At 43.6% G+C, this 23783-nt stretch overlaps 1 protein-coding gene across 1 annotated transcript; it reads left to right on the top strand.

Annotated features, from left to right (window-relative positions):
* The first annotated feature begins 282 nt into the window (after window positions 1-282).
* SELL (selectin L) lies at window positions 283-23783 on the top strand. The gene is made up of 9 exons (XM_075540472.1): window positions 283-416; window positions 1211-1292; window positions 3168-3554; window positions 5008-5115; window positions 9373-9558; window positions 10537-10722; window positions 13488-13616; window positions 18430-18448; window positions 23050-23783. The coding sequence occupies exons 1-9, from the start codon at window positions 414-416 to the stop codon at window positions 23066-23068; spliced, it is 1119 nt and encodes a 372-aa protein (XP_075396587.1). The 5' UTR covers window positions 283-413; the 3' UTR covers window positions 23069-23783.

Below are 23783 nucleotides of genomic sequence, written 5' to 3'. Positions count from 1 at the left end.
AAAACAAATCAAAACCCACTTTCAGGGAACCAATCCTGACTCATAGTGACTCTGTCAGACAAAGCAGAACTGCGCCCAGGGTTTCTGAGACTGTCAATCTTTATAGGCGCCAACAGCCTCATCTGTCTCATCTTTCTGAGGAGCAGCAAGTGGATTTGGACCCTAGATCTGTGGTTAGCTGTGCCTAACCCACACAGTGACCAGAGTTACTTCAGGCTAAGAAAGGGGTGGGGGAAAAGAGCAAGAAGAGAAGGAGGAAGGGGAGGAGTAAGAAGAGAAGGAGGATGAGGATGTGAGAGCAAAACCTTTTTGGTGTCCGGTCAGCACAGCCTCCATGCAGCACAGTGGCACTGCCCTGGGTCAAGGACCAGAGCCCCTGCTGCTGCTGAACTAGGGAGACACTGAGCACAGCCATGGTGAGCCTGCCAGCCCCAAAGAGTCCTAGCTTCTCAGACTGAGCCTTTTCTGGGGGTGGTAGAGGCAGGTGGTAAAGGGCAAGAAATGACACATCTAACTTTTGATAAAAAGCAAGCAAACAACCAGAAAAACTTACAATGTGTTTTGTGATCCTAGATTTTGCCTCTTAGAGATGTTATGTTGTTTTTCTCTCCTTGGCTTTATCTTGCTGAGATTCTTGAAGAGGTACTATCTTGTTGAAATTAGCATCGTTGTATCTAAACACTGTGGTTACATGAGAAATTATGTGATTCAGAAAAATGTGCTTCTGAATGTGTGCAAGCAATGTGCGATCTTGTTATTTGAGTTGCTAAAAAATGCATTTCTCTTTATTTGGGAAAAAATAACTACCTTTTTAATTTTCTGTTGGGTTACCTAATTCCTTTAGATATTTGAGTCATAATTAAGAGAAAAGTTACAACATCATTAGGTCACTGCTTGCCAGGAAGCATTTTTAAAAGATACCTGCTAAATATCAAGTAGCGTCAGCCAACAGCTAAGGAGAAAAATAGGTACAAAAATTACTGACACATATTGGGTAGTGGGAAAATTATTGTCAACATGAAAAAGATGAATCTGTTGTGAGGAAAAGCTTTCATGCTACTTTTTCACAGTATGAGGAATTACCTCAGATATGCTTAGTAGATACACACATTTTTTTTTGCACTTTAAGCCAGTTGAGGTGCCTCTTCAAGAGCTGGAAACTTATGGTTTCAGAGTATAAATTTTATATAACTTTGTGCTTTATTTGCAGATATTCCCATGGAAATGTCAGCGCCTTCAGAGGGGCTTGTGGGACATCTTCAAATTGTGGGTCTGGACACTTCTCTGCTATGGTATGTTGTGGCATTCGTGCATCTTAAACATTTTTTACTCGGGTTTATTTTTCTTAAATACTACTAGATGTACACAGTCTTGGGGGCAATTATTAGGGAGACAGCTATGAATTCTACCCTTGGAATGACGGTCTCTTGTATCCCTCTGAGCTTAGCACTTTCCCAGAATCCTAACCAAGTCCTAGGAGTCCCTGGGGGGGTGCATTTGATGACTCGCCACAAAGTTGGCAGTTTGAACCCAGCCAGAGGTAGCTCAGAAGACAGGTTTGGCAACCTGCTTCTGAAGGTGTCCAGCCTTCAAGTCCCCTGGTTCTGTTCTGCTCTCAGCACACGGGGTCACCAGGAGCTGGCATCCCATCTTCCCCTGTCCAGGCCCCTTGCCACAGGGGTCAAATCCTAGTAATCCTGCCAACGTGTTTAATTATGAAGGAATGCAGTCAGTGAAGAAAGATCTAGTAAGGCACTTAAAATCCGTGCTAAGTATTTAGCATTCTACTTTCAATTTTTTTTATTAGCAAATGGTTCATTCTACACCACAGTCAGTTTTACAGTTAAACTGAGAACTTCCTGAGAGCAGGAGCCATGGTGTAGCTATTGCTTGTTGTTTTATTTTTCCGCCTTCTCCTATTGATGTGATTTTTTTTGGAGGGGCTCTTGAAAATTCTTTAATTACGTGAGTCCTCTTTCCCATTTCCTAACGAAGCTTATGCCTTCCTATTACCTGTCTGTGCTTCTGAATGCCTACTCTGGCCCCTCCTGAAAGCATTCTTGTGTCCTGCCTGCTTGTGCCCCTGTGGAGCCCGGCATTCTCATTCCAGGGATGCTGGCCTAGCTGCTCCATACCGCAAACACTGTTCCAGGTCCTGAAGATACCTCTGTGAACAAAGAAGTTACTTCTCTTTCGGAACTTCACTCTCGCGGAAAATTTTCTTTAAATATTGTTCAAAACATTTATTTCATGATGTTCTTTACTCACGAATCATCCCTGGTTACCACCTCTTGATTCATAGCTCATCTATTTATTTTGATCAAGATGAATGGTATCTTTTCGACTCTGTTATTCCCTGCTCATACTTTTTGGAAAGTATAAGAATTGGTGTGTGTTTTCCTTGCTAGTTCTCTTTGGTACTTGCCCTACACATTGTGGAAATGCAACACATGTTGATGACTGTGAAAACTTTGATTTTCCTGTATGTCATAGTGTATCACATGCTTAGGCTGGTGTATATCATCGGTGAAGTCATTGAGTAGTTGTGCTTGTCAGTTTTCCTCTAAGCCCTCGTACCCGAAGCGCTTAGATAATCACTAAGAAGCTTTGGAGGCACCGTAGTTAAGCAGTCAGCTTCACTGAGAGATCAGCAGTTCGAACCCACCGGTCACTGTGAAGGCGAAAGATGCGGCAGTCTCCTTCTGGAAAGAGGCAGGCCTTGGAAACTCTATGAGGGCAGTTCTACCGTGTCTTATAGGGTCGCTGTGAATCAGAATAGACACAACGGCAGTGGGGTTTTGTTTTTGGTTTTGCTCCTATAGGATTTTAAACTTAGATGCATTTTAAATGACTGATAACCACTAGATCAATGAAATGCAAGCTTCCCAAATCCCCTAGATAAAATTTCACTTTTAAGAATTTTGAAGGAAAAGTCTTTTTATAAAAACAAATCTGTGAAAGTCACCAAATTTGGGAATGAGAGCATTTGATTGAGGCGAAAACCCCAAAAGCCTAAGTTCTACTTCAGGTCTGCAGCCACGTGTTCTGCGGCCCTGAGACGTGGAGTTCATCTGCGGTCTCAGGTCCTTCGGCTCAACATGGATGAGCTCTCTGTTGTGCTCAGCTGTAACATTATGCACATCTCTGTTGTTTCCTTTGTCTTCCAGATTTCGTGGCTTATCATGGAACTGACTGCTGGACGTACCATTATTCCGAAAAGCCCATGAACTGGTTAAAGGCTAGAGAATTTTGTCAAAAAAGTTACACGGATTTAGTTGCCATTCAGAACAAGCGAGAAATTGAGTACCTGGAAGATACACTTCCTGCTAAGCGCACTTACTACTGGATAGGAATCCGGAAGGTAGCAGGGGTCTGGACTTGGGTGGGAACCAACAAGTCTCTCACTAAAGAAGCAGAGAACTGGGGGCAAGGGGAGCCCAACAACAAGAAGAGCAAGGAAGACTGTGTGGAGATCTATATCAAGAGGTCCAAGGACACAGGCAAGTGGAATGATGATGCGTGCAACAAGCCGAAGATCGCCCTCTGCTACACAGGTAGGGAGCGACCAGCCTGCCTCCTGCTACACAGGTAGGGAGCGACCAGCCTGGCCCCTGCTACACAGGTAGGGAGCGACCAGCCTGCCTCCTGCTACACAGGTAGGGAGCGACCAGCCTGGCCCCTGCTACACAGGTAGGGAGTGACCAGCCTGGCCCCTGCTACACAGGTAGGGAGCGACCAGCCTGGCCTCTGCTACACAGGTAGGGAGCGGCCAGACTGGCCCCTGCTACACAGGTAGGGAGTGACCAGACTGGCCCCTGCTACACAGGTAGGGAGCGACCAGACTGGCCCCTGCTACACAGGTAGGGAGCGACCAGACTGGCCCCTGCTCCAACGCAGGGACAGGTGGGAATGATTGGACAAACCTTGGGGAAATGTTAGGGAAGTTGTTGGCTCATCCAAAAAATCTCATCCTCCAAGCCTGAATCAGGTCACTTGTGAGCATTTTTGGTGTTTGCGGCTGACCTTACACCCCAAAACGATTCCCCCAAGTGAAACGACATAAAAATGCTGTGTACGTGTTGAAGGTAAGAAGGAAGAGCGAGGTAGCTGGTATCCTTGGTTTCCAGGCAGGGGAGTGGAAGCAGGGAGATAGGCAAAATGATAACTTCGACTCACAGCACCGGTTTCCTCACTGAAAAATATGGGGCTAGGTGCTACTGAGGAGTGCTGGTGATACAGTGGTTAAGGCGATCAGCTGCCAATGTCTCAAAGCCGCCAGCCTCTCCTTGGGGAGAAACGTGACAATCTGGTCCTGTAACAATTACAGCGTGGAGATCCCATGGGGCCATTGAACAGATTCAACAGCCATTGTTAGGTGCCACCGTGTCACTCTCTATGTGCAGACCCTTTGTGCTCCCATGTAATTTTCCAGGACCAGGCCTTGCACTGTCCTTATGCGTGAACATTTCTGCAGAATCCACTAAAACAGTCCCCAAACCGTCAGAACCTACCAAGCATTTTTAAACCAGGAAACACAGGAAGTGGGTCTTTTGCAAATTGATTTTAAAAGAATTTAAATCTCACTTAAAAAACTAAAGCAAGGGATGGCTAGTCACACTGTAGAAATGACCAGAATCAAGGAAGTATTTAACTTACAAGAGTAGTTGTAAGTTAAAATAAAGTGGAAAGTTAAAATTAACAATGTAGTTCTAACAGTTTCCAGAAATGTAGTTCTAAAAGGTTTCCTTTCTATGTTCCAGAGTATTGCTATTGGTAAGTTCATTCTTAGTGCAAACTAACGATTGTGGCTTTATACTCGGGCTAATATACTATATAAATAAAAATCGTTGCATATGACTTTTATATAAAGTGGTAGGAATGCAAAAAGAAACCATGACTATTTGTTAAACTAGTCTCAGACAAAATGTTAACTGTGTCTAAAGAAATGACTATGAAGACTAAAATACAGCACATTAAGAATATTTCCCCCCTGTGATTTCGTTAAAGCTTCTTGCCAGCCCTCATCATGCAGCGGTCATGGGGAATGTTTGGAAACCATCAACAATTACACCTGTAACTGTGCTGCGGGGTACTATGGGCCCCAGTGTCAGTACGGTAAGGCCCTTGCCCTTTGTTGTTTTTCCTATGCAGTCACAGGGCTTGGAATTGCTTAGAGAAACTGGCCAGGACAAAACGATACTAGCCATTCTGAGAGAATTGGGAAGTTTCCATCAGAGAGAGAGAGAAAAAAAACTATACTTTTGCAATGTGTGTTCTTTTCCGTCCAGATTTCATAATCCAGCATGACACTTCGATTCACTTTTTAGCAAGTCTTTCAGAGCGCTGACAAAGGACATGGTGCCAGGATAGGTGCAATAAGGGCTACGCTACGGAGCTGAAGGTGGTGGATCGACTGCTACTCTTGAGGCGCTCCCAGTCTCATGAGTTTGGTGAATTAATTAGAATCTGAAGTGTGAATGACACCAGACTATTTATCATTTAGAGGGTGTCTTGGTGAATTGCTGTTATGATGGCAAAATTACCACAAATTGGATAGTTTGTGAGAACAGAGATTTATTTTCTCAGTTCTAGAGGTTAAAGTTCAAGTCGGGCTCCAGGCTGTTTTGATTCCCATTGTGAGTTTCTCTCCTGGTTTCTGGTGTCTAATGGTGATTGTTGGCATCTTTTGTTGTCTGTCTTCCCCCTGTATGTCTCTGTGTCTATGCTTCTTAAAAAATAATAATAAATTCAGAAGTGAGTTGATTTAGGATCCACCCTACACTGATGTGGCCTCATAAACAGAATAAGTGAAACTCCTATTTCCAAACAGGATCACCTCCACAGATACAAGGGCTAGAAATTCAATACATCATTTAGGGAAACACAATTCAGTGCACAATACAGGCAGGACAAATTATCCAGTAGATAATCTTGCTAAAGCACCACACCACCAATAAACACACACACACACACACACACACACACACACACACACACACCTTCAAAGTCATGGCAGAGTAAAATCAAAAAGGAAAGTTCATAAAGTTGGTACGTAGTATATTTGGTATACAGTTAGCTGTCACTCAGTATCCATTGAGAATTTCTGGGTTGGTTTCAGGACATCCTGCTCCCTCCCCACCCACCCACCCCTGGCCGTCCCCACCCCTGCCAACACCTCCCATCCCCCCCCCTCCCCCCGTAGACACCGAAATCTCATGCTCAAGTTCCTGGTGGTACAGTGGTTACACACTGGGCTGCTGACTGTAAGGTCAGCAGTGTGAAACCTTCAGCCACCCTGCAAGAGAAAAACATTGGTTTCCACTTCTCATCAAGAGTCACCTTCTGAGACACCCACAGGAGTAGTTTACCCTGCCCCCACAGGGGCACTGCGGATTAGAGTTGATTTGATGGCCGTGAGTTTCTTTCGTTTAGTTTTTTGGTATGTAAATCCTCTTATATACGTTAAATTATATATCAAGATTATTTACCTAATAGCTAACACAATGTAAATGCTATGTAAATATCATTTTATTGTTCCTTCTTAGCCTTTGAGGGATTGCTTTGACCACTCAAATGCTTCCCTCTATCAGCCTCCAACCCTCCAAGATTTTCTATCAGGGGTTAGTTGAATCTTGGGTATGGAACCCGCAGATATGGAGGGCCAACTAGGACAATAAATGTATTGAATTTACATGCGGTAAGTAGTTCAGGAGGTACAAAAGCAGATCTAAAGTAGATTCTGCCCTTACGGGATTTACAGTTAACTAGTAGAAATTACACATGTTCGTAATGAACTTCGAAGGAAAGTCAAAGAAACCGGAATAAGCTTGGGAAGACTGGAAACTTCCTAGTGAAGGAAGCTATTTGACAATGGAAGGACCCCGATGTACTAATTCCTGCTTTAAGGGGAATTTTTGTAGAGCGGTGTGCAGGATGAATTGGCGCGGAGAGAGAGAGAGAGAGAGAGAGAGAGAGAGAGAGAGAGAGAGAGAGAGAGAGAGAGAGAGAGAGAGAGAGAGAGAAAGAGAGAGAGAGAGAGAGAGTAGCTCCACTGGTTGTGGACTGCAGTGATTCAGAGCCGTCCTGGCAGAAATGCAGATGAGAAAATACACTGATTCAAACTCTAGGACTCTTTGACCCAGTCACCTCACTACTGAAATAAACACCAGTTCCTTTGATATATGGTGGCTGAGTTTCATAACTACATGTGAAGTATAACATGGAAATTTATGAAAAGAAAAAAAGGTAGTGTTTGTAAAGGACAAGGAAAGACAAAATTAATGTAAGCTTCAACCACAGACCTAACTCAACTCATTCCATCCCTGAGCCAGGACTCCTACTCAGTATTTCCCCCCCTCATTTGTGCACCCCTCCCCCAATCCCTGTATATCATCGCCGCTCTCTTTTCACTTCTTTTTAAACATTTGCTTCTTTCTCTCACTCTTTAACGTTTGTCAGGTTTTCTGTTTCTTACTTTTTTGTTTTTTAATGTTTATTTCTCAGCGTCTGACACTTGTCCTCCGTTACTCTTCTTTCTGGCCTTTACGAGGCTTGTGTAGTCTAGCCAGTTTCAGTACAAATCTATGTTTAAGATGAACAAAAATTTAAGTTTATGACTAGCAAATTCATGTCTCCTCGTCTGAGCTCAAAATATGCTAAAAAAATATCCTGAAGGATGTCTGGAAGATTTTATAAACTCACTGGTCCCGAACTAGCATGGTTATATTCCTTACCATGGTGTTTGGTGATACTTATGTGCACACTCTCCTGTGAGACTCATTTTTCCTCACATTTTTCCAGGCACCACGTTACTAATCTTTAATATTATTTTCCAAGTTTGTGTCCTACTTGCCAGCTCTACTATGATTGCTCCGCTGTCTTTCCCCTGGACGGCTGCAGTTGGGTCCCAGCTGACTTCCCCAATGTTAGCTTGTTTTCCCTAACTGCGAATACATTATTTGTAATGTGTGAAGTGTGATTAATTGCAAATAGTGAACCAATACGATACAAGGTAAACTTCCACTGTTTAAGGTCTAATCATCTTTTGTCCTACAAGGAGAAACCTAAGCTCTTCAAGGTCAAGAGTAATGCTTGATTATTGTAGGTCCTCAATAAATTAATGGAAAAGATCTAAGAACATTTTACCTTGTTTGTTTTCTTCTTTAGCTTAACTCACATTACTTCCTGCCTCTTCTTCTTTCTGGTAGGATAAAAACTTCTTAGAATTCTCTACACTTGCTTTATGCTACTTCACATGTCCTTGGCTTTGCTCCTGGCCTTCTCCCTCATTTTCCATCTAACACACTTCGTCATCTAAAAGTCATAGTGTAGGGACTGCTTCTTCATGCTCATTACAAGATAGGCGAGGATCCTTTTCTATTTCCCTATAGTTTCATATATTTCTTATTCATCCCACGTAGTTGAAACAAACCTGCTTGCGTCTCTGTCTACCCTGATACACTGGTATTTCCCTGAGGTCATTGCCCTGCTTACCAGCACAGCTGTCGGACTCAGCATCATGCCTTCAATAGACCAGTGACTTGATGGAGGGACTGAACTGAATTAGACAATATAATCTACTATAATTTGGATTTGTACTATAGGTAGAAAAGGTCAAAATTGTTCCTCGCGATCATAAGAGGGAGATCAGAGCAATGACTAAGATTTGTTAGAAAGGAAAACAAAACACAAGAGTTTGAATGTGCGCCCAAATTACATGGCGGGATCTAAAATGAAGTCTTTAACTTTCAAGTCACGTTTGTTCTAATATACTGAGGAGCTCCGCTATGATAGTTATTTCCAAAGCTGAACTGATCATTCCCATGTAAATCTAGAATTCTCTGCTCACATAAAACCAAAGATAAGATTAAGACTAAAACCTCAAATCAAACTCATAGTCATCCATTCCATGGTAACTCTCAGCGACCTTATAGGACAGAGTCGAGCCACTCCTTTGGGTCTCCAAGGCTGAAAATCTGTATTGGAACAGAAAACACCATCTTTCTTCCCCACAGCAGACCGATGGAGTCTAATCGCTGACCTTGTGAGTAGCTGCCCGATGCATAACTCACATGGCCACCAAGGCTCGAGAAATCAGACTTTAGATTTACTTAGAACTCCTATGAGACAAGCTAGGTTCAAAGTAGCTTGCCTTGCATTACATTTTTTCATTCCCAAACCCATTCTTTGAAGTTGGTATAATTATCACTATCTTTTTTTATAGATAAAGAAAGTGAAGGTGGGGGATGGGGGGGCTGTTAAAGAGCCTTGCTTATGGACGCTTGCTTATCAAGTGGCAGAGCTGCGTTTCAAACCCAGGGATCAGGTCCTCTTAACACCACTGAGACTATTCTGTCTCCTTTCTCATTGAAGTGGTTCAGTGTACACCTGTGGAGGCCCCAGAACTGGGCACCATGGCCTGTACTCACCCCCTCGGAGACTTCAGCTTTAGCTCACACTGTGCCTTCAATTGCTCTGAGGGAACAGACCTAATGGGGATAGAGGAAACCACCTGTGGACCATCTGGGAACTGGTCATCTCTAGAACCATCCTGTCAGGGTGAGTAACTGTTCCGACATGTGGCTTGGTCGTGGAGGTCCTGGGTTTAGGCGCTGAGAAAATACAGCTGAGTCTTGCTAAATTAGATTGTACACTGATGCTTCTCAAAGAGGTTACTAAAATTAAAAATGAAAACCCCCAACAAAAATAGCAACCAAATATCCTGTCACCTCTGATACTATCTCAGGGTGTAGACAAGTTATACCAATGCTGTGAAGTTTTGCTGATGTCTGTTTTTATTAATTTTTCATTTTGTCATGACATACATCATCATTCTTACTGTGACCTGCCTCGTTTCAGCTTTCTTCTCCTCTCGGGACCACTACTTTATGTGGTGCCCTCCTTAACCCCAACCGTTTTCTCCACAGAGGACAGGGCCTTGTTCTGGTTGTCTTACCTGTTTGATGCTTTAACTTTTCCCCCTCCTTGAATGCCATACAGAGAGACAACTGCTCTAAAAGCAAAAATGTCCTCTTCTAAATGTAAAAAATGAAAAACTTTAAATACATATGCTTGTTTTTATGCCTAATTCAACGTGCTACATTTTTTAGAAATTGAATGATTTCGTCTAGGGAAATGGGGATTTTTTTCCAAACCTACATTAGGAGACTGTAGAGCATGCAGAAAGGTGAGTATTCTCAACATTCACTAAGAAGGTTCCATAGGACCACTCATGCAGAGGCCAAATGGCACGGCACTTCCGTAGGGAACCTCCACAGTTGCATAGCAACCAAGAGTGGGGCCCTGCCCTCCACCTCTCATGCTGTGCTGTGCTCCTGGTTCATCTCCATCTCTTCTCTGTCCACGATTTTCAAGGGGGAAAAAAGTCTGTAAGCATTATTAGAAGGAATTTCTAGAACATTAATGTGGATGGTTTCATAGTTGAGTGACGCATTTTGGTTGAAAACTTTTGCTCAAGAGAAGCTAGCTACCCAGAAACAATGATTTTAATTTTATTTGTTTAATCTTTCCTTAAAGTGATTCAGTGCGAGCCATTAGCAGCACCTGATTTGGGGACCATGGACTGTAGTCACACCTTGGCAGACTTCAGCTTTACCTCTAAGTGCACCTTCAGCTGCTCAGAGGGAACTGAGTTAACTGGGGAGAAGGAAACCATCTGTGGATCATCTGGAAACTGGTCCAACCCTAGACCAATCTGTCAAAGTGAGTAAGTGTGATCAGATATCCTGCAGACTTCAACATGGAAGTGCTCGCCAAACAGATGATCCGGAAAGATCTATTGAATTTTAAATTGTGTTTTATTGAATGTACGTGGCTGGAAAGTACACGTGTACTCATTAACTCACTTTGCAATTCTCGTTCCTTTTATTAGTAACAGTCATCTCTTTCTTTCTTTTTTGGGGGAAGGGGGTGGGTTCGGCCAATTCTCACCTTTTCTCCACATCTTAGTGGTCTCTACCCCTTCTCTTCCTATATACTCCATGATATCTGAATTCTTTGTTAGTCCCTTGAAATGCCTTTACAAAGGTTATTAATGACAATCTCTTTCCCCCAAATAATGGGCATTTTTTAACACAAAACTGATTTTTCCCAACTCTACTTTTGCAGGAGAAGGACTATGTTTTCCTGATCTTTATATACTCTCCCTAATAAGAGGGGCGATGAAAATAAGTGCTAAACAGTTGCATATTGAATTAGCATATGACTATTGAAACTGCATATACATTTACAACAATAATTAGCACACGAAAAATAGCTACCCAAGTCCTCTCTACGACATCTGCCAACAACAATAACAAAATCTACATTCACTGCCATCAAGTCAATTCGGACTCACAGTGACCATCAGACAGGATAGAAGTGCTTTTGTGGGTTTCCAGGACTGTAAACCTTTACAGGAGCAGAAAGCCTCATCTTTTTCCCTCGGAGGAGTTGGTGGACTTGAATTGCTGACCTTGTAGTTAGCAGCATAACACAGTACTTACTATATTACCACAGTTCCCTGTAGCAGCCAAGGCAAATGTCTCTAAATGGGCAACATCTATAGAGAGTATCAGGAACCCTGTAGTCATAGTGGTTACACATTGGGCTGCGATCCTCAAGGTCAGCAGTTTGGAACCACCAGTCAGCTTCACAGGAAAAAGATGGGGCCTTCTACTCCTGTAAACAAGTTACAGTCTCAGACACTCACAAAGAAAGTTCTACTATAGGGTTGCTATTTGTTGGCCTCAACTTGATGGCAATGAGTTGATCTTGGTTTGTAGAGACTATTAGAGAATCTGATTGCCTAGTCGCCCAGGGTCAAGGAGTGGAATTTGGGAATGGTGAGGAGCCATCAGGGTCCTTGGGAGATCAAGCTCAGTGGGGACGTTTCCATTTCAAATTGGTTATCATCTATTTTTCAAGCCAACCCTCCCGCCCACCCCCTTGAGTTGCAGCTTTGTACAGTTGAACTGCTCCCGAAGGTTTTCTTGGCTCTCAGGTTTACAGAAACGGAGGGGCAGGCCTTTATGAATGGCTGCAAACCTCCAGCCTTTAGATTAATAGATGTGCACCAACCATTTGTGCCCCAGCCTGAATGGACTGGACAGCAATTCACTTGGTTTGGAATATCCATTTCCACATCCAGCCAATAGGTACCTTCTGATTGGATGCTCTGGATTCTGGAGGCTCCTCGTCATTGCATGTCTGAGGGTGGGAATAGAAGCAACTGAAAAGGACAAGCAAAGCAACACGAAGCATAAGGGGCACAGGTAAGCCTCGTGCCAACATGCAAACCTGTTGCTGCTGTCGTTGTTAGGTGCCGCCGGGTCAGTTCTCACACAGCGAGCCTGTGTACAGCAGAACGGCCCACTACCTGCTCCTGCGCCCTCCTCGGCAATCTTGCTCTTACTGAGTCCAAGGTTGCAGCCAACTGTGCCAATCCAGCTGGTTGAGGGCCTTCCTCTTTTGTGCCACCCCTCCACTTTACCCAGCACGATGTCCTTCTCCAGGGACTGGTCTCTCCTGACAACCTGTCCAAAGTACATGAGATGGAGTCTCATCATATTTGCCTCTTAGGAACATGGTGGCTGTACTTCTTTCAAGATAGATGTGTTTATTCTTTTTGCAGTCCAAGTTACTTTCAAGTTTCTTCTCCAGCGCTATAAGTCAAATGCCTCCATTCTTCTTCAGTCTCCCTTATTCAATATCCAACTTTCATATGCTTGGGAGACCATGGACAACGCCACAGCTTGGGTCAGGCTCATCTTAGTTCTCAAAGTAACATCCTTGCTTGTCAACACTGCACAAGGGGGCGGGTGCCGCAGGTTGACCTAATGCGACTCATCTTTGGATCCCTTGACTGCTGTTGCCACAAGCATTGACTGTGGATCCAAACAAGATGAAATGCTTGACTTCAATCTTTTCTCCGTTTATCATGCATGATGTCACCCATTGGTTCAGTTGTGAGGATTTTGGGCTTCTTTACATTGAGTTGCAATCCTTACTGAAGGCTGCAATCCTTGATCTTCATCAGCAAGAGCTGCAAGTCCTTATTTTCAGCAAGCAAGATTGTGCTGTCTGCAAAATCAGTTACCTGGTTCATATTATGGACTTTTATTTTTATTATAGTAGTATTAGACCTTTTAACCCTTTGCTGTGTTTCAGCATCCATCTTAACAGTTCAACAAGGTCATGGAATGAAATACTTCATGACTACTTCTTGCCAAGAACTGTAGAGCCATCTCTTCAGAATTCCATGGGTCACAAACCATAGGCTCCATCTTGTATAGACATTAGCCTAAGGAGCCTGGCCCAGTTTTTGACACTGGCACACACTCATCACGGGCCCTCCCATACTAATGTTCTCATCTGTAAATGGTCTTATATGGGAGATCTAAGGAGGGGAAAATTGAGTATCATGCGATGGCATCAAAGAAATACTGTGGGTGGTTTCATGCTATGTGTCCCATGGATTTCTCTTTCAGAATTGGACAGGAGCTTCTCAATGATTAAGGAGGGTGATTATAACCCTCTCTTCATTCCAGTGGCGGTCATGGTTACAGCCTTCTCTGGCCTGGCATTTATCATTTGGCTGGCACGGCGATTGAAAAAAGGTACGTGGGTTTAACTTCATATGAAAAGAATTCAGCTTTAAAGTTGGGGGGGGAGAAAGAAAAAAGAAACACACAGGAAGTTATATGTGATGGATTCGATTGAAGCAGGTTGCTAAGATTTAGGCTATGTAGACATGAGTCCCAGAGGTGGGAGCAGCAACCCAGGACACACCTTTACTAAATCAAGTGCCCTGAGTTTTTGCTTTCCACTCAATGAACATTTCAAAAATACTATGTTCAAGGTGCCTGGTTACGGTGCTAACTGCCATGAATCAGACATTCTCACTGTTCTGAACTCTTCATTAATTTGAAGTAAAATGACGCACAAGCATCGTCATGTAAGGGCCTACATGCCTTTGATTTCAGGGCTGCAATTCCACTAGGAAGTGAATCTAAGATGCACTGTGGTTTTCAAGAAACTCATCCCAAATAAGGAGCTCTTCAGAGGTCCCTCCACCTGGCTGGAGAAGACAGTGATGGAGGAGGGTTGCTCTGCGAAGCGGATTATCTGCTGCCCGGAATAGTAGAGGGCACCTCATCAGATCCTGTTCCCCACCCTTCTCCAGCGTGTGACCAAGCCCTGGCAGCACACTGGACAGCACCCACTCAGTGGGCACATTCAAGATGGTGAAATCCATGTCCATCAGGCAGCTTTAACACATGAGTAACTCGAGGTCAGGAGCTCTGGATGGCCTCAAACAATGCAGAACATCTGCTCTGTCCCACCTTTTCATCTTTTTCTAGTTGGTGAGCACTTTAATTTCACTTCCTTCAAATCAATGTGCTCTCTGTTCCTGAATATGGTAGACTAAAGCTGAGCTCTACCCACATTGGCAATTGTCGTAATATTATCGATCAATCCCAATGGTCTCCCAGTATGGTCTGATCTTTCACCCTAAAAGTTGAGCCAACCCAGAAAGGCAGTAAGAGGAGTACAATCAATGTGTGTGTGTGGGGGGGGGGGTTGTACCTGGAGAACACTGAGCAGTCACAATAGCTATGCCTTGCTGTTAGAAATGTGCTAAGGTTGAAACACACTATGTCATAACAACTCACTAAGTGCTTAAGAAGCACTGTGGTGCAAAAGCTAAGCACTTGGAAGCGAAAGGGAAGGTTGGCAAACCCATATAGCTACTCTGAGGGAGAAAGATCTGGTGATGGCTTCTTGGAGATTGCTGCCAGGAAAACCCTCTGGAGCATGCAGTCTGCCCTCGGGGGGTTGCTAGAAGTCAAAATCAACTCCACAGCCGTAACAGCCACAAGCACCCAAGCACTGCTCTGCTCTAAGACAAAAGAATGACATATTCCTTCCGATCTTGATTCCCCTCGCCTCTGTCTGCAGCCTGACTCCAGTCACCCTTTCTTTCCTCTTACCTTGAGTGATGGTGGCAGAGCCGAGCAGGTGGAGAACATAGTGGGCAATTACACCTGTCCTCTGGGATCAGGTGGCTATTATCTAAGTAATCTTCAAGGACTCTGAAATAGTAAACTACCTTCATAAGGGGGATAGTTACCCCCAAATTCCAAAAGTGTGTGTGGTGGGGTGGGCGGATGTGTGCATGCATATGCTTGTGTGTAGCAGAGAGAGAATGGAATCAAAGTCAAGTGCAGTTTGTAGCGGGGTTAGCAGGCCAACCCTGATGTATAAGCAGTGATAAGAGAAGCAGTGAGGTTGATTTTGCGTTTTTGTTTTTTTGGGTTTTTTTACCTTGGAGTCATTTCTGTACAAGATCACAAACTGATAACTTGAGAACTCGCATGTCCCCGCTGTGGGAATCAGTGTGGGGCAAACAGGAAGCAGAAAACGGGCACTTAAGCTAGTCACAGCTATGCCAACCGAAAGAGCAGACGCCTCAAGGGTCAACGGATCATAACATTTAGCCTTCACTTGTAAAACACCTTCCACCATCGTCTTCTCGAACACACAATGGCTTTGTGTTCCCGGTATTTCAGTGGTTTCGCCGGCGCTCGGAAGCAGGGAGATTATTTTTCAATGTTAGAAATAGCTAAAGTTTCCTAGGATAAGTCCCTCTAACTTTTCTTGTGCCTAATGTAGTGGGTGAATTTGCAGTGATAAAAGTTAAAAAAAATGCTGTGTACAAAGCAGTTTCAAAAAGTTCATAGAAAAAAACAGAATGGAAAGAGAGTCTCTTTGAATCCCCCTTTCTAAATGCAGTTTGCATCTGCTCTGAGGATTGTTTAGGCTTTTGGGGTTCAGAGGGGTTGAGGAGAAAGGAGACAGTTGACTCTTTGGAGCATAACAGACAATGAAATGACCAGATAATGACCTTCTCCTTCTGAACTTGGACGGCCCTTCTGAATTGATCCCTTGATCCCTGTTCAAGTCAACTTGGTATTGAGAAGAGGGCCCCAGAAATGTGCTCCTCTGTACAGAGGCTTGTCTAGAAGCACCTTGTGTTTCTAACACCATCATTCTGAGAAGCCCTTGTCACCGACCCTTTGAAAACAAGGGAACCAAGACAGTAGCACTATTGGGCCAAACAGCGCTACGAAAATCAACCAACCAAACAACAACAACAAAATCATTGTTGCGCAACTGAATCTGACCCAGGGTAACCCCATGTGTTACAAAACAGAGTTGTGTCATAGGATTTACTGGGTTCAATGTTGTTATAGAAGCCTGTCTACAGGTCAACCTTTAGGTTGATACCCACTGAAAACCCAGTCATCAACTTGATTCTGACTTCTAGTAACTACATGTAAGACAGAGTAGAACTATTCCCTAGGGTTTCTAAGATGGTAAATCTTTACAAGAGCATTCAGCCTCACCTTTCTTTAAAGGAGTGGTTGGTGGGTTTGAACCTCCAATCTTGCAGTTAGCACCTCAATGCTTAACCCACATTGCCACTGAGTGCAAATCATTTGCGCCAGATACCTTCTTTATATAGACCAGCTCCCTAAAAGTCCCATATCAAGGCCAAAGATTTTTTTTTAATGTGTTCCTTAGAACTACCAGCCTGTGTATTTAATGGTTTTTTTCCATGGTAGGAAGAATTTTTTTACCACAATCAGCACGCAGGGTTAGAATAAAGTATGAAACTGAGCACTTTCCCCCTTAGTTCCCCTTTTCCCCCAAAATAAACCCTCTCAGTAGAGACTGCTCTTTATTTATTGCTGTGTGTTTTGTTGTTCCTAAAAGAAAAAAATATATTTATAGGAAGATACATAAATAGAACCTAAAATCAGTTCAAACTTGTGTCTCCGTGTGCACATGTATTTGGCTCATGCCATCAACAGATTTAGTTTTGGAAGAAAGGTTTAGAACTGCAATTACTAATGGAGCACTAAGTGTTGGGCCCTGGCTTAACTATGTAGAACATAGTTTCTTATTTAATAGTTTAGCCAACTCAATGAGGAAGATATGATTAGTATCCTCTTCAGACCAGAATCTGCTTCATGGCAGTATTTGGTTTTGGTGTGGCTTTACAGGTGGAGAAATTGTGGTGCAGAGAGAACCAGTACTGCTCAAAGACATACTACAAGGGGCAAAGAGAACTTGCACCTGGGTCGATGATTCTAGAGCTCTTGTTTATAGGCAAGATGCCCTGGTAGTACAAAGGGTTAAGCCCGGAGTTGCTAGCTGCATGGCTAGCAGTTCAACCCCCCAGGTGCTCTTCAGGGGAAAAAAAATGAAGCTGTCTGCTTCTATAAGTTGAGTTGGAATAGAGTTGATGGCAGTGGGTGGGTTTGGCTTATTGTCACTGAATAGTATGCCTCCACCTTGCTGTCTCTCCTCAGAGTTCTCTTTTTCCTTCTTTATTTCTTCTGGAGCTAACTGCTGCAATTCATTCACGTATCTACTTGTACCATGTTTTTGTTTCTCAAAAAGAGTGCAGGACAGTTTAGAAATTGTATTCAACACAGCAAATTAAAATTAGCATGCAGGAAAGGGAAGGAAAAATGAGTCTACAGAAATAAGTTAGAGCCAGAAATGAAGTTGGGACACAAAAATATGTGTTGCAAAGGCCAATGAGTTCCGTAGGAGAGGGTTTAGTCTGACTCTGCGATTCTCGCATCCAGGGAGAAAAGGAAACACAACCAGTGAGGGCATTGACTGTGCTTGTAGATTTAAAAACCATCCGTTACTCAGATGAGGCTGTATAGCTCTTACCACTGAGAACAGGTTGTGGATTCCCCAAGAGAAGATCCTCGGGGATGTGGACATGATGGCATATGTGCGTACAGGTAAAACAGATGCATAGCAGTAGATCATTGAATGGAGGGACCAACAAGCTCTGACAGACACACAATAGAATTCTATGTAACATTACAGAACAACGATGAATCTGCGAAACACCTCCCAACATTACGATGGGTGAATGAGTCAGTCACAGAAGGACAAATGTTGTATGAGGTCACTAGGATAAAAAGTCAAGAAATGGCTCACACAGATATTTTTTTGAAAAGGAATCCACAGGTAAGATGAGATAGCTGAACCAATCAGGAATAGCTCAACAAGTAACTGGGCATATTGGGTCTGCCCATCACCCAATTCAGTGCCGATGTTTGTCTTTATAAACAGCACACACAGTGGAATTGAACTCAGAGAGCCAGTCCCTTGCATCAATGGATCTGTTTTACCTAAGTGTCTACCACTGTTTGAATTGGAAGATTAAGCCAGACCCTCATAACCACATATCCATAGATGGAGTCTGTATAAAACATGCTGGTTACATTTCACAAGATGGTTCTGAGGGCAGGAATCTCTTGCCTCCTTTACTTAAAAAAAAGTGGAAATTGTCTATTTTGTGTTGATGCCATATCTTAATTTTATCTTCTTTCTTTTTTCCAGGCAAGAAGTCTCAGCAAAGGTAAGTTATAATAGTGTGAGATTTCCTCATCTATAGATTCCTCCTTTACATCCCTTCTGAGGCTTCCTGTTGACACGAGCTACATCTGCACCATTCACCACATTCATGCCAGGGTCCTGTCCAAGTGAAGTTTCCAGAAGGAACAAGCAAGATCTAAAAGAAAGCAGTGTGTCAAGGGAACTGTTCTAATTGTCTCTGAATTTTCTTTGATGAATTGCGGTATATTTTTGTCCCCGCTGAACATGAGGGCCAAACATATTAAAGACGTATTCAATTCAACAAAGGTTTTTGGAGAAACTAGAGTATTCGAGACCCTAAGAAGAAGGTAACATTCCATATCCTGGACCTTCCAAGCCTGGCACAAAAACACCCACAGCTTTGATGAGCATTGGCTTTCAGAAGTACGGACACATTTGTTGCTACTGTTGTTATTAGTTGTTGTTCAGACTACTTCAACTCATGGCCACCCTGTGTGTGTGAGATGCTCCAGAGGGCTTTTAAGTCTGTGACCTTTCAGAAACAGCTCACCATGAGGCCTGTCTTCCAAGCTGTCCCTGAGTGCTAGGAAAAATGATTATGGAGATGAGACTTTGGTAGCATTCAGAATACCCAGCTGCACACCTGAGCTCCTTTGAAAAGCCTGGGCATGAAGTGAGATGGTTGCTGAGTGCTTGACCACCAGCCAGCCAGCCAACCAAATCCTTATTGAGCAGCTCTGACTACTTCAGGGGAGGGCAGCTCAGTGCGCAAAAGAGAAAATGGGGGGAAATTTAGACAGCAGAGGCCAGATCATGAAGGAAGTTATGTACCACATTGAAAAACAAACAAATCTTTGGAGTCTCCCTAGAGGGGTTTAAGAAAGCGAGTGTCATATTGAAACTTGCACCTTAAGAGAATGACGCTGGCAAGCATACACGGGTGAGACTGGAGCGAGCGTGGTTTTGTAGGCATTGGCAGCTATTGGCCTGTCTAGAGAAATATCAGTGATGATGAGTACATGAGATAAGAGGAGGCAGAATTAATAGAATAGAGCATGTTTATTAATTGAGAGAGAGAGAGAGAAGTCAAGAAATGGGTCCATTTCTAACCTGGGATTTGGTGGGTGGTGGTAGCATTTGCTGGGAAGAGATCACAAAAGAAGATGTTTAGAGGTGAGGATCAGGGGCTCAGTTTTGTCCATGGTGAACTTCAGACATCTAGGCTTCATTCATAGTCCACTGGACCTATCCACAGCACAAGGGGATGATTCTACGCAGGAGAAGGATATGTGGAGGTCCTCACATTCTGGGATGTAATTGCTGCCAGAGGTGTAGGTATAATTGCCAGTGGATGGCCTCCAGTGTGAGCATGGAAGAAGGGATTGGGAGAAAGGCTGGAACCCGAGGAGCATCATTAACTGTAAAGTGGGCAAAGGGAAAGGAGAATGGGAATATGCTGCCCAAAAGGTAGAAGAAAAATGAGTATAGTTTTGTGAATGGTCAGGAAAGAAGGGACTGGCCACAGTTTCAAATGCTGCTAGGAGAGCCTGTCAGTTTCCACTGGCTGTAAGGAGGGCACCAGTGGGGGTCTCCATTTTCAGTGTAGAAGGCATGGCGGAAGTCAGATGGATAGGGCTTAGTGGGGAAGAGAATGTAGAGGCAGGGCATACAGCTCTTCAGAAAGTTCAGCTATGATAAAAAGGAGGTGTTAGGTAGCAGTTGAATGGGGCACAAGGTCAAAAGAGATTAATTATTACTTTATTACACTATCTTCTCTTCATTAGTATAGGTGGGAAGGAAACCCACAAGACGGAGAGATTTCTTTCAAGCTCACACCCACTCGGTGTCAGAGTAGGACAATCACCCCATGCCCACACGCAGTGAAAGTCGTTTCTGCCACAATCTAAGCATTGGCCACAGGAACCATCTGTGTTTTAGTTGCCGTAGATGGAAGTGGGTGAATAGACACAGCGGCGACAACAATGGGTGCGAACGTATCAAAGGCCTTGAGGATGGCACAGGACTGGGGCAGGGTTTCCTTCTGTAGCACACAGTCAGTATGAGTGGGAACTGACCGGAAGCGCTTAACAACAACATAGCAACAACCGATGGAAGTAAATCAGTTCAACTGTTATTAGAGGTGCTGGCACGGGGAGCTTTGGCATGAAGTTAATTACTACTGTAAGCTAATTGTCATGTTAAGTTTAAGGGTTCACTGATTTTTACAATGAAGCAATCAATGGTTGTTTATTGAATGGCTTTGTATGGGAATCATGGGAATCCTGATTCAGACACCAACAGGAGTGCGTCCCTGCGTCTGACCTCAGTAAGATTATGAATTTGTTGGGAAGTAAAGTCAAGAAACTAAGGGGGAACCCAGAGCCATCAAAGCAGTGTGGTCACAGCTGATGAATTCCATTTGGAGGGCAGGAAAGGCCATCTGGCCTGGCGACTATAAAGAGCTTACAAGCAGGCGGACTCTAGGTTGCATGATGGATGGGACAGAGGTGTGTGGAGAGAAGCAGTAGTGGCGACCTAGAGGAGGAAATGAAGAAAACGCAGGAATGGCCTACTCCTGCCACTGAGTCATTGCTACTCATAGCTGACCTTAAAGGACAAAGTAGGAGCACCCCTTTGGTTTCTGAGACTTTAAGTCTTTACCGGACCAGACAGCCTCATCTTTCTCCCTCAGAACTGCTGATGGGTTCAAACCAGTGACTTTGTGGTTGGGACTATGAATGGAATGTTCAGGGGTCAGTGGTAGAATTGTCTAGAGATCATGGAGTTTGGAAGAGTTATGCAAGAGAGGTTAGAACGAAGGATAGCACTGTTAACCAGTGCCTTGAAATTCACTAGATTGTCTAGAAGAAACTAGCATAGAAGAATGATTTGCCTAACTGCTTTTGAAGAGAAATCTCTCATTTATTGACCAAGATTTACTTTAACTTATAGGATCATAGAATTTCAGATCTGGAAAGGATCATGGTAGATAAAACATTCAAGTACTCTTTATAGTTGAGCTACTTACAGTCATTTTCATGCAGGCCTGAGCACCTTAATAATAATAAATATTTATTTCATTCTTGACACAGTTCTGAGTATTTTATAGGTTTTCAATCACTAACTATTTCCTATAACCCAATGGGGTCTCATTCACAGCCACTGCCATCTAGTCAATTCTGGCTCAAACTGAACCTTTAGGACAAGGTAGAACTGCCCCTTTAGGTTTCAAAGGGTATATATAAATAGAGAATCAGCCTCATTTTTCTCCCACAGAGAAAATGGTGGGGTCAAACCATTGACCTTATAGTTAGCTGTTGGGTGTTAATCTACTGTGCCCCCAAGGCTCCATAGCCAGTGATACAGGTTCAATTAACACCCCCAGTTTACAGGCAGAGACACATAGAAATGAAATAGTTAGCTCAAGGCCATTGAATAAGAGGCGAAGCTGAGATTTGAACCCATCTGGTTTCAGAGATTATGCCCTTAACCCCATATGCTTCTGGAATCTTGACTCTTGACTCCCAGGATAGGCTTACAATCTAGACACCCTTTTCCCACAGCAATGTGATCTTTCTCTCTTCTCTCAAATTGAAACCATTGTCTTATGACAATGAGGATGGGTGGGGTAGAAGAAGTAGGGCGTATTTCTAGAACAAGCCAAAGGTTGAAAAACACCTCGTGTCTTTTTTTTTTTATATGGAGGTCGTTCTCACAGTCTTATATGCTTGTTCCTCCAAGCTTTTGTTTGGTGAATGAGTGGTTCCTTGGGCATTTGTGGTTTTAACTCTGGTTAGGTTATTTTGACTCTTCTGCAAACTAGTCCTATTTATCACCTCATTTGGTTTCTAGTGTCTAAATTCTGCCTGGGTAAAAGCTACACCCAAGATACACAGGAAGGTGCAATGCCAGTCTCAGAGGAAGAGAAATTTGTCTTCGGAAAGACTTTTTTTTTTCTTCTCATAGTGGCAGATACGTTAGCAGGTGCTGAACTGTGGTTTACGCTGGCAGTTCATCCTGAGAGCTGAGTCTCAGAACGTGATTCTCTTTTGCAAAGGTGCCATGAAAATATACCATATTTGGCTCTCCCCTGTCATTTCCAAGAACATGAGACCAATTGTATTCCACAAAAAGGTGTCATTTATTTCATGAACCTTAAGTTGTATCTCATCAGAGCCAGGCTATTAGAACTACCAACATACCTTTTCAAGAGTTTTCACTCACTCTGATGTCTTTGAGCATTCATTTGTTAGCATCTCTGGCATTCCACGGTTCAAAATCTACCAAACATGTCCTTCTCAAAGTAGGTCTTCGGAGTACCGTCATAAGCATCCGCTTCGCTGGGGAGCCTGTTAGAAAGACACAATCTCCCCTTCTCCCTTAGCCCCAAACCGACCATGCCAGACCCTGTGTTTCCACATGAGCTGGGGGTGGCGTGCACTGCTCTGGGGTTCGCTTCCCATTAATTTGCTTTAGGAGATGCCCCGGAAACGGAAAGACATGCCCTTTGCTCCTTTCCTTTAGATAACATGCTTCCTTACTAGCCGCACTTTGGTTATTTGTTTTATTTTTGGCCATTTTAAATGCCTTCGTTTAATTTATAATCTCTTGTTTTTGATTCAGCACGGATGATCCATATTAAACAACCATCTATGAAAGAACGTTCTTGGGATACTACAGAGCCATGGGCCCATCCAAATCCCTCCTCGAAGAGTTTCACAGCATGGTGTCTCCTTCATTGAAGAAGTACATTTCCTTCCATGTACCTGACAGGCTTGGTGCACAGCCAGCAGCTCCTTCTGCTTCCATTTTGCCCCTCACTACCCTCCCTCCTGCCCACAGCTGTGGTTTATGTAGCTCAGCCTTTTTATTTTCTGTCCCATGGAGAAACAAATAAAGCCACAAAGGAAAATAATTATTGTGAAATACAAAGGTGCTCTCTCGGCTCTTATCTTCCATCTCAGTTCAGTGCTGTGTCTGCTGGCATATCCTTCTGAGTACAGTGGACATGGGCTACATATGGACCTAGAGACTTTTGCGGTAGATCAGAATTTACCTCCCCTGTTCATGGTACAAGGTCCCTCGGTGGCGCAAGCAGTTACCAACCAACTGCTAACTCAAAAGCTGCTGGTTCAAAGCTAGCCCGCAACTCCACGAAGAAAGGCCTGGTGATCTGCTTCCATACGAGTACATAAAAACAACCCCACACAAAACCCAAACTGCTGTGGGGCTGTTCTGCTCTCTGCCACCCAGAGTGGCCGTGCACTGCCTTCACAGCACTGAGTTTGGGGCTTTGCCTGTGTTACGTGGGAGGATGGGAGGCTACATTCTTACAGTTTACAAAACGGGTCTTACCC

Source organism: Tenrec ecaudatus, chromosome 1 (assembly GCF_050624435.1).
Source record: "Tenrec ecaudatus isolate mTenEca1 chromosome 1, mTenEca1.hap1, whole genome shotgun sequence".
Lineage (NCBI taxonomy): Eukaryota > Metazoa > Chordata > Mammalia > Afrosoricida > Tenrecidae > Tenrec > Tenrec ecaudatus.
The sequence above is the reverse complement of the archived record's forward strand: the minus strand, read 5'-3'. Positions and strand labels throughout refer to the sequence as shown.

Excerpts from the sequence above, each read along its gene's own strand:
- SELL (XM_075540472.1), top strand. Across the intron at positions 1,293-3,167 it reads CTGGACACTTCTCTGCTATG|ATTTCGTGGCTTATCATGGA; the intron begins GTATGTTGTGGC and ends TTTGTCTTCCAG. Across the intron at positions 10,723-13,487 it reads CCCTAGACCAATCTGTCAAA|AATTGGACAGGAGCTTCTCA; the intron begins GTGAGTAAGTGT and ends TTTCTCTTTCAG.